The following is an 11,164-nucleotide window of genomic DNA, read 5'->3' as shown; positions in this document are numbered from 1 at the left end:
TGTCCCTACTACATTTCTGGGCCTGGGCGGCTGCTGTCTATGCTGGGTCAGAAAGCTCTCGGAATTCTTCACAAATATCTTAATTTGTGTTCTGATGATGAACAATGGTCTTACGGGTTTGGAATGACATGAGGGTGAGTAATATATAGGTATACAAGTATACTTGAGCTTGTCCAGTGTGCAGTTTGGATCCTCCAATTTTTCAGATAGCAGCTTCACTCCTTGATCTCCTGGATGATTGTAGCTCAGATCCAGTTCTCTCAGGTGTGAGGGGTTTGAACTGAGAGCTGAAGACACATAACCACAGCCTTCCTCTGTCACCATACAGCCAGACAATCTACAAACACACACAGGAACAGTCCACATGGCATTAGTTTGACAGTCAGACACCAAAGTTATTATATTTTTGCATTTTGAAGTTTTATTTTAATATCATTTTCAAGTTTGCAATAAAATTTATTTTTGTTTTTATTAGTTTAATTAATGATTTTGATAGTTTTAGTTTTTTTGTCAACACATTTCTATTTAGTTTTAATATAGTTTCATTTTAAGTTTAGTTTTAGTAATTAAAGTTTAGCAGAATTAACAAATCTCTTCCATGTCATGATACTGTAACCTTCCCACAAACAAAAGTGCATAAATTATAACGGGGACTATTGAAATTCAATAATAATGTCGGAGCCCCATTAGTTTCGCAGCATTGTGCATTATAGCCATTCCTGCTGCAGTTGAAGTGAATGACAGTTCTCATTGTTCGCTTTCTAATAACAAAAAATAACTTTTTAGAACATTTTCATTCACTGTTCCTTGCTGGTGGAATTATCTTTCTAACCCCATCTAGAACACCAAATCTTCAAGAAAAACTTAATTCAAGAGATCTTATGTGATCACTTAACTGCATCATGCTGACTTCTTTCTATGCATTTACTATATCTTATATTTCTTCCTGTTCTAGTTTGTACTATCCTTGACAATATTTGAAATACTAGAACTTCTGTTATTGCCTCAATATGAATCACTTGTTGAATTTTTCATTTTTAAGTCACTTTGGATAACAGTGTCTGGTAAATCAGTAATCAGTAACTTTGTTTCATATACTCTGCAGGGAAGTTCAGTTTTTACTCACAATTGGTACCTGGTGATAGTTATGGACCCGGGTTTAGAGACTATGGTTGTCACACACAGCCAGTAGATGGTGCCACTAGCTTGTGCAGAGCAATTTATGCATGAAATAAATGTTTTTTTGTTTTTTTTTGGCAACATTTCTATTCTATTCAGATGTACACAGTCCACCTGGGTCATACTTGTCAGGTTAAAAAAAATGTATAACAGGCATCTGTATAAATTTGAAAAAAAAAAAATAAAACATGCCTGCAGTTTTTTTCCTCTTGTTCTGGCATTCCATCAAGAGCAGATGCCATATTTGTGACATAATTAAAAAAAAAAAAAACATTTATTAAGATTAATAATGCATTTTGTTAATTATTTTATGGAAAACCATTTACCTAAGTATCTGCAGCTTACAGTTTGGATTCTTCAGTCCACCAGCAACAAGCAACTTCACTCCTAAATCCTGCAGGTCATTATCACTCAGGTCTAGCTCTCTCAGACAGGAGTTTGACAATTGTAGAGATATTGACAAACTCTCACAAGCCTGAGAAGTGAGATTACAGCACTGTAGCCTGTAGAGAAAAAAAACAAACAAACAGCAACATAATATGTTTGCTTGGTAGGGTTTAGAATCTAAAGCACACATAACTTGCTAAAACCCATTGACTGCAGTAATGTAGTTAAGGCAAAGATATATTCAGTGATTATTGAATTTAAGAGAGATTGTAAGGCTTTAAAATAAAAGGCTTCCTTTATTTTTTAATTTTGTTTTAATAATTTAACTTTATAAAACACACTTTAAGTATACTAACATTTTAATAAACCAGTAGTTTCCTTAACTGATACAATAATAATAAAATCACTGGAACTTGAGTACAACTTGCATGATAGTGAGATATATTTTTATATCATCACCCAAAATGATTGATCTATATTTATTCTTTTACAGTCACAAAAAAAAAAAAACGGCTAACAGTGTATATAAATGAATGTTAAAAAGACTCTTACAGTGCTCTTCTGGTGTTTTTGATGACTGGCAGAAGTCTCATCAGTGCTTCATCAGATCTTCTGTATTTCTGTAATTCAAATTTCTCCTGAGTCTCTTCTGACATCAGGAGCACATACACCAGACCTGACCACTGAGCAGAGGAGAGATTCTGTGCTGAAAGATTTCCTGAGCTAAGATTCTTCTGGATTTCCACTTCAAAGTCATCTTTCAGTTCAGTCAGACAGTAGAAGAGGTTGATGGTCCTCTCTACTGATTTCTCCTTCTCTATTTTCTTTTTAATATATTTAGCAGTGTCTGTGATGTTCTCTGTTTTGAGCTCTAGTCCTGGCAGTAGTTCCTTCAGGTCACTCTGATTGGACTCCAGTGATAGACCCAGGAGGAACCGGAGGAAAAGGTCCAGGTGTCCATTCTTACTTTCTAAGGCCTTCTTGACTGCAGCTTTATGAAGCTGAAACATTGGCTTTTTGGACAGTTTCTGTGTTAGTTTTTCTCTCCAGGACTGAAGAAATGGGTTTCCTTTCTCATCTTTGCTAATCAAACACACATAGAGAGCAGCAATGAATTCCTGGATGCTAAGATGTACAAAGCTGTAAATGTTTCGTGCAGAAACAGCTCTTTCTTCCTGAAAGATCTCAGTGCATAGCCCAGAGTACACTGACCCTTCACTGACATTTAGTCCACATTCCACTAGATCTTCTTTATAGAACATCACATTTCCTTTCTCCAGCTGTCGGAAGGCCAGTTTCCCAAGCTTCAGAATAATTTCGTCAAAAGGCCAGGCTTTGGCTTTAAGTTCAGGATCATTACTGTATTTTGTTTCCATTTGTTGCATCTGTGAAAGTAAGAAGTTTACGTACATCCCTGTGAGAGTTGTGGGTGTTTTGTCATTGCTTTTTCGAGCCAGCAGAGGCTGAAGAACAGTGAGAGAGATCCAGCAGAAGACGGGGATGTGGCACATGATGTACAGGCTCCTGGATTTCCTGATGTGACGGATGATGTTTCCAGCAACCTCAGGACTGCTGTTTTTGATTAAGTATTGCTCTTTCTGCTCATCGTTGAATCCTCGCACCTCAGTCACCTGATCAATGTAGTTTCGGGGTATCAGACTGGCTGCTGCTGGTCGGGATGTGATCCATATGAGAGCAGAGGGAACCAGGTGTCTCTCGATCAGGTTTGTAACTATCTTACTCACTGTTGTTTTTTCACCAACATCTGTAAATCCATCATTCTGATTGAATGTCAAAGGGAAGCGACATTCATCCAGCCCATCAAAGATGAACATGACCTTTCCGTCATCTTCAGGAAGAGAGGGCAGTTCCTTAAGGCCACTAAAGCAGCATTTGTGAAGCAGTTCCATGAGATTGTACTCTTCTGTAATCAAATTAAGTCTGCGGAATGGAAGTGGAAATATAAAAACTATATCTTGATTTTCTTTTCCTTCAGCCCAGTCAAGGATGAATTTATTGACAGAGACAGTCTTTCCCACCCCTGCGATTCCCATCGTCAGCACTTTTTTGTTTTGTCGACCCATATCACGCACTTTGAATATGTCATTGCACTGGATTGGCATGTCTGTGGTAGTAGAGCGGTTGTGACTCAATTCAATCTGTCTTACCTCGTGTTCATTCACTCTTCCTCCAGTCTCATTCTCCACCACATATAAATCTGTGTAAATATCACTCAGGTATTCCTGATGACCCTTTTGTGAATTACCAACCAATATCCGCTCACAGTTCTGTTTTAACTGTTTCTTCAGTCTGAGGCTGATTTCTGTGTAGTCATAAAGAGAAGTTTTACTGTCCATAGAAGTTGAGCCTTTAAGACAGAAAACAAATCACAATAAAATTCACTGATAAAAACTATTATTCTATATTCAGATTCAGATTAATCACACACATACTGCAACAGTGGTTGTATGCACATCATCATTTTTGATAATGCTGAAGCTGATAATATGAACATTCAACTCAAATGCACACCATGTAGAAGTGGGAGATAAGATCAAAATCCACCATGAGAATGACATTAATGATACGTCTTTGAGTCGATCATTCAAATGATTTGTTCAAACAGCTGATTCATCAGATGTTTATGCATGGGTAGAAGAGCCATGGATTGCTCCATCACGTGACCCCTCCCCAGAGTGTTTGCAATCGGGCTGAGACCACCTCAATCAGGCAACCTCGAATTGATTATTTAGGAGTGGATCTAAGACGAGATTGCCGTGTTTACATATGCCTAAACCGAGCTAAGAGATAAAACGAGCCAGGTGTGAAAACACCCTTAGACCTCTGTAAACCGTGTTCAATGTATACTCTATTTAATCTGCCATTGTTGCCCCTTGGCCCTGCAGTTGCTGCTTACAGTTATATTTTCTCTTGTTTTTATGAACAGGCAGTGATTGTTACTTACCCAAGCTCTGTTCTGAATCAGCTCCAACAAGGACAGATGTTTTCATATTGCCCTCAACCTGAGCTGTGTGAGAATGAGAAGGGATCAGACACTGGGAAACATAAATCACAAATATCACACAAAACACATCAGCAAAGCAAAGAGAAAAGAGATTTACTTCAAACCATTTTACTGGTAAACAGTCAATTACGTTACAGTCACAGTGAATTTAATGTTACCTTGCTTGTGTTTGTTCTCCAGTTGTTCGGCCAGATTATTCTGGTTCATTTTCCTCAAAATGTCAACCGCAATCTTCACAGCTTCGCCTGGCCCAAAACAACGCACCATCTTATTTACTGTGTCGAATATATCTGCCTCCTCAATTTCAGAATTTGATATACACTCATGATCATTCTGTAAGTGCCACTGAAACTCCTTCAGTTCAATTTTTACCAGGTCCATCAATGAGTTCTTCAGCATCTCTTTAACAGACGCCATAGTCCTTCACCAATTCACAGCTGCAGGACAAGAAGAAAGAGAAGTAGTTTCACTGTGAATATATGGACCTAAGTGTTCAAATGTTACTTAGATTATGAAGTAAGCAGTAAGCACAAATGAAACATCAGAAGGCAAATCTACCCTGTAATGATAAAAGTCCTTGCAGTGGTTTTTAATTAATCTGTAAAAATAATATCCCCTTTTTCAAACTGAGCCATTCTCAGATGCCTGTCGTTGTTGCGTCACACCGACAGAGGCCGCTCCCACGATAGTTGATTGGCGTTTTACCTCAGATCAGCTGTAACAGTCTGCCCTTCTTTGTTTTGATGCTGGAGCAGCTTTTTCTCCACTGAACTGTCTTGAAGTCAGAAGTTTCTGAAACTTTGTTCACTTCTCCATTTTCATAAAGACCTGTGGAAGAGGAAGTTTTCTTCAGTACATAAACCTGTTCAACCAGTACCATATCAGAAAACTTATAAAACCAGACACGCAAGACATGGGAGAGAAACTATGTGGAGAATCTGTCTGTTATCAAAAGACACACACACACACACACACACAACATAAACATTATACTACGGTTTGTGTAGTTCTGAATGTATACAAGGGAAAACAATTGTTCTCTTGTTTGACAATGAACTTGTCTGATTAAAAGTTATAATGTTGGTCATGGTGACTGTCTTTTTTCAGAATGTCATTACCTTAGGGTCTTTGGGTTTATCTGACAGAAGGTGTGTAGGAGATTTTTTGTGGGTTACAGGAGCACTAGATCATCTGCAAACAGGAGACATTTGATTTGAGTGACTAATAGAGTAAGACTGAGTGCAGAGTCTTCACTAGTCCATGGATATAGTAAATATCATGATGGGGATCAAACTACAGCCCTGCCTCACTCTGGGCAATGATATACAATGATATGATATATCTTCACTGTTTTGTTTTCATCTTTGTGTTTATGGGGGGCTGAAGCTGGTTTAGTTTGGAGGAACAATAAATATAAAACAATAAATATGAGAACAAATGATAATTAAAACTGAATTCAACAAATATGTTTAATATTTTACTGTACTGAACTGTGAACACAGTAATTACAAGTTTTCATATTTCATGTTTTTGCTTTTGGAAACAGATCTTTTCTACACCTAATCAGGTTTTTATTTGGCTTTTAGGCTCATTTTGACCAAAAAAGTGCTTCCTGCAAAAGTAATTGTGCAAGTGTAATTAATTAGTTGATTGTTATGATATCAGAGTTTCAGGAATGTTTAATATTGTGTGCAAAGCAATCCCGCAACCATATCATGCCTTGTTACAAAGTGCACACATTCAAAAAGTATTACTTTGATTTAACATGTATTAGTTAGTATGAGACTACCTTGAAACCAATGACGTTGTCTTTTTTGATAATCGATAATAATGGTGCTCTGCTCTCATTTAAGATCTTCATGGCTAAACTAGGTATTCAGTGTAGCTCACAGCACCCTCTGCTGGTGAAAATAACCACAATCATACGATTGCCAGCTGGCTATATTGGTCGGGCTTTTACAGAATATGTGCAGGTTGTTTTGAATGTGCTCGAACACGGGGACATTTCAGCAGACAGAACACCAAAAACTGGACCTGTGCCCAGAAAATGAGAACATCTGGTCACCATGGATCATTGAGGTTTGTGGGCACTTATTTATGCACAGCTCTGGCCACAGTATTTCAGTCAGGATGAGGTCTGGACTTTGACTGAGCCAATCGCAGCACCTTGATTCTTTTCTTTTCAGCAATTCTTTTGTAGTTCTGCTACATGTGCTTGTGATGACCCAATTTTGGCCAAACTGTATTTGTCGGACACATGGCCTCACATTTGATGCAAGAATACTTTAGAGCACATGGTTGACTCAATGACAACATTTTACAAGTAAAATTAAATTCATATAGAGAGAGATGAAGAAAAATACATAACACTAAAGAAAAGGCTTCATATAAAATTTTTCCAAAGTATTTAAATTATAAATTCATAAACATTCACGCTGCAACAGATTTCTCTCAAAATCTCCACTTCTTATCAGTTTTTGTACCCTCTCTATGTCAGTGTATTGTAAAGCACATTATGACCCGTTTGTTTAAAATGTAACGATATCCACCTTATTTTTCCCATAAGAGTGGGTGCAGCCATTTGTAAATTTTTTGTTTGGCTTCCGGTCTCATCCACTTGCAGCTAGTTTTAGCTGCACAAAACCCTAAATTTGCTGCTTGATACTGCAAACTGGTGTATCTTACCATATTATTTTAATGTATTATCTTAATTATGAACACACTGGTTTGTAGTGCAAACTGTTTTACTGTTTACTGCACTTTAATATTCTTCTCGTTATTTCCCTATGGTGGATAATGAACCGGACGTCTAACACATTACCAGAAAATAGCTTACTTCCACACTGAAAAATAAGGTGGATAGGGCTGTGACCATCTCCAATCTGGTTATTAATACGATGCACACTAATGTCAATATACAATGATCTGGAGGTTTTACCAACATAAGCAAGACCACACAGGCAATGGATAAGACAAATCCAATGGCCAAACGAATAATAGTACTATGTATCAAAATATTGCGACCAATATGTGGATGACTAAAAACAAAAACAACTTACATTTATATGTAAAAGCACACTGACAATTCCCACACCCTTAACTGCCAGCGAAAGAGTTGGAATATACACACACACCACACATATACACACCATAAGACAAATCTGATCCTACAAGCATGTCCTGTATATTTTTTAAAAAACATTTAAAAATCAATCTAGGACAATCTTTAGAATCTTTAAAAATACTAGACAATTTTCGATCATTGGAAATAATATGCTAATACCTTAACAAAACTCCACACCCAATGTATTATACTTAATAGCACAAATAGGGCCATTACATGATAGCTTTTTATGTTTATTTCCTTTAGCTTGCCAAACACAGTATTTGAGATGCATCATCAAACTTCTTTTTGGCATCTTCTATCCAGACTCTTAGAGATAAATCAGTACACCATCGAAAATAGGATTCTTCTGTACTACAAACTCTATGTACAGGGGTTAAATTGGGATCTGTTATGTGGTTTCAGGCTTTTGAGGGGTGCACATGTGTATGCAAAGCCTACAAAATCTTATATCAATTGACAAACTGTAAAATAGAACAGAGATAAACCTCTGTTCAGTGACCACAGATTTATGAGTCCAGTTCCCACAAAGACATAACATAAGAAAGAAATGCTTCGACTTTAAGTCTTTATTTGGAGTGTCACACTCAGCGATCGCTCCAGCAGTGGCACTGCGTTACGGTCACTGCTCACCTTTCAGTGGAAACACTCCTGTCCTTTTATTTTATTGTCCTCAGTAAACCTACCACTTTCTCACTTTATTAACACATGCACATATCTGATGCCAGGGGCTTTCATTCTTGCACTGCCATCAATTCAGTGAGCAGGGCTTGTACCCATGTCTGTCGAAACATCACTTTTTTTTTTAATTACTTTTATATCTCTTTTTTTCCCTCTTACCTGTTGTGGGATTACAAATTTAAGAATCTGTTTAAAATATGCTGATCATATGCATATTTGTTATAGGTTCCAATATAACAACATGAACTGAAAAAGTTATGTATGATTTGACAGTCTAAGAAGCAGGCAGCCCAGGCCCTGAGACAGTAACCTTTTGTCTTTATGCAGTTCCTGAACAGCTGGCAGGTTTCTCAAGTTAAGTGTGAATTCTAAGCTCAAGGTACAACTGTGCCTTTTGTTTAGCACCTATGCATTTGAATGATACTTGTATGCTAAATAGATCAAGGCTGGGAAAAATCTTTTACTGAGCTGTTTTCCTGAACCACATTTGCATGCTTTGTTTAGATTGATTCCACTTCTATGTACTCCTCCTCCTTCAAACCTACACACTCTGCTGTGCTGAGATTTAGTTAGTAGATGACTTTGATGACTGCAGTGCCAAGCAGTGAGTATCTGAATAAAGAGAAACTTCTGCTTCAAGATATGCAAAACGTCTCCTGGTCTCTAAGAAAAAATTCACAACACTGTCATACACATGTTTTTACATCTTGGTATCACCTGATTTGCCTGATTATCTGATAAATTTCAAATTTGTTCTCAATAGTTTTGGACACTTTGTGCCCTTTTGCCCCTCTCTGTCACAGATGCCAGCATCACTAGTAATCCTAGTTAGGTAATGTAATAGTCTCTTACTCTGCTAAATCCAGTTCTATTTTTAACTGAATAGTGAGTCAAACACCCACTTCTTTCTGTCAGTGAACTTCCTTTTTCTTGAGTAAGGCAAAGGGCCTGGGAACTATTGAGAATGTTATTTGAAGCGTAAAAAAAAGAACTACTTTACGACCAGTGTATTGTTACACATTTCTGTAAGTCTAAAGTGCATTTTGACCCTTTTTTGACCATGTGTGGGTCATTACATCATATCTTTAACGCACATTCAAAAAAGGAACCAAGTGAAACTTGGACTTACCAAAAAAAGTTTCACTTTTTCCATTTTTCTTAGACAGAATGAGGCAGGATTCATTCTCGGGACACAGAGACGCAACTGCACTGTATGTCGGAGTACTGCCTATAAGGCACTGACTCTTTTAAGAACAAAAACATTTCATTCCCCATGAAAAATTCCCACCATCAATTTGATTTTATTGCTCCTTGCCATCATCTCACCTTGGTTGCTCACTTGTGTATTCAATTGTTGCGTTGACTTTCTTGCAATTCTGTTAAAATTGCTTAGAAGTGGGCTGCAGTTTTAAACTAAAATCTTTGCTGTAATACAAGTAATTTTCTACCACACTAAATAACAGAATCACATATAATAATTCTGCCTGAAATGAAAGCCTATGTTACGGATCTGGTCGGTGAGCTGCGGACCGCTCACCACCAGATGTCACTCTCACCTTCCTTACACACATTGACTGTTGCACTACACCCCAGACTCCATTTCCCATCAGCCACTGCTCTCACCATTTGCACCAATCACGGATTGTATAAAAGCCCCGGTCTTCCAGTCACTCACCGCCGAGTATTGATTTGTTAGTGGTCATACAAAGCGTTTCCCCCTGTGTTCCTGTTGTCTAGTTTTGTTTTTGTTATCTCGTTTTTGATCTCTCGCCTGTCTGACTATTCTCCTGCCTAGCCCTTGTCTGGATTACGTACGCCGCTGATTGACCCTCGCTCGTTTAAGGATTACTCTTTGTTTGCTGTCCATACACCTGCTTGCCGTTGTTCGACCCTGCCTGCCTGACTATGTCTTTGTCTCGTCCAATCAATAAAAGTTTGCGCTTGGATCCGCTCGTCTCCCGTCTCTCCGTTACAGCCGTACTCTTTTTCTCAACATTGCTGAATTTGGATGTTAAACTCACATCAAATTATTTGATAACTGGCTAATTTTCACATAAGACAACATATTGTATCTTCATGAATGTTTTTGGAGATCAACAAAACCAACCTTTACCTAAATCCCTGAACTTGAGCCTCACATTTTTTCAGACTTCTCACCTGTGAAATGCAATATTATTTCCATTAATACTTTTTGTGAATCACTTACTCTTGCTTTAAACAAAAATGACCAATATTGATATCTCTTGCTTTGGACGACAACTGATATATGACCTACACAACACTGTCCAATAAATCTAGATCAAAAATTTGTTGTACTATTGTTTTATAGTGTCATATTGCCCAACAACTTGCTAAGTTGTTATTGGCACAACAGTATGAATTTTGTAAAGCTGTTTTGAAACAATGTGTATTATGAAAAGAACTATACAAAAAAAAATGAATCAGCTTGACATGGCACTGCCAAATATTGGTATCAGAATATGATAGATATTTGAGGACCAATGTGTTTCTTATAAAGACTGTAACTCTATGAAGCTGTAAAGTTACATGAAGATCTAGATATACAGTTCACTATTTGATTAATTCGATTATTACAAAAAAAAAATTCTCAGATTAATTATTGACCCTCATGTCTTTCCATACCCAGAAGACCTAGATTCATCTTCAGAATGCAAATTAAGATATTTTTGATGAAATCTGAGAGCTTTCTGTCCCTCCATAGACAACAAGGGTCCTACCACTTTCAAGGCCCAAAAAAATAGTAAGGA

At 37.4% G+C, this 11,164-nt stretch overlaps 2 protein-coding genes across 2 annotated transcripts in view; both read right to left on the bottom strand.

Moving 5' to 3' along the window:
• The window catches only part of LOC127160189 (uncharacterized), a 311,509-nt gene that overhangs the window by 89,904 nt on the left and 210,441 nt on the right, over positions 1-11,164 (bottom strand). The window lies entirely within an intron of this gene.
• Positions 1,502-5,430, bottom strand: LOC127160198 (protein NLRC3-like). Its single transcript, XM_051102855.1, has 4 exons — positions 5,297-5,430; positions 4,750-5,028; positions 2,119-3,934; positions 1,502-1,682 (listed from the first exon to the last, which is right to left on the bottom strand). Exons 2-4 carry the CDS (start codon positions 5,006-5,008, stop codon positions 1,502-1,504), a joined length of 2,256 nt encoding a protein of 751 aa, XP_050958812.1. The 5' UTR covers positions 5,009-5,028; positions 5,297-5,430.

Source organism: Labeo rohita, unplaced genomic scaffold (assembly GCF_022985175.1).
Source record: "Labeo rohita strain BAU-BD-2019 unplaced genomic scaffold, IGBB_LRoh.1.0 scaffold_30, whole genome shotgun sequence".
Lineage (NCBI taxonomy): Eukaryota > Metazoa > Chordata > Actinopteri > Cypriniformes > Cyprinidae > Labeo > Labeo rohita.
Note: the sequence above shows the minus strand (reverse complement) of the source record. Positions and strands in the feature narration are given on the sequence as shown.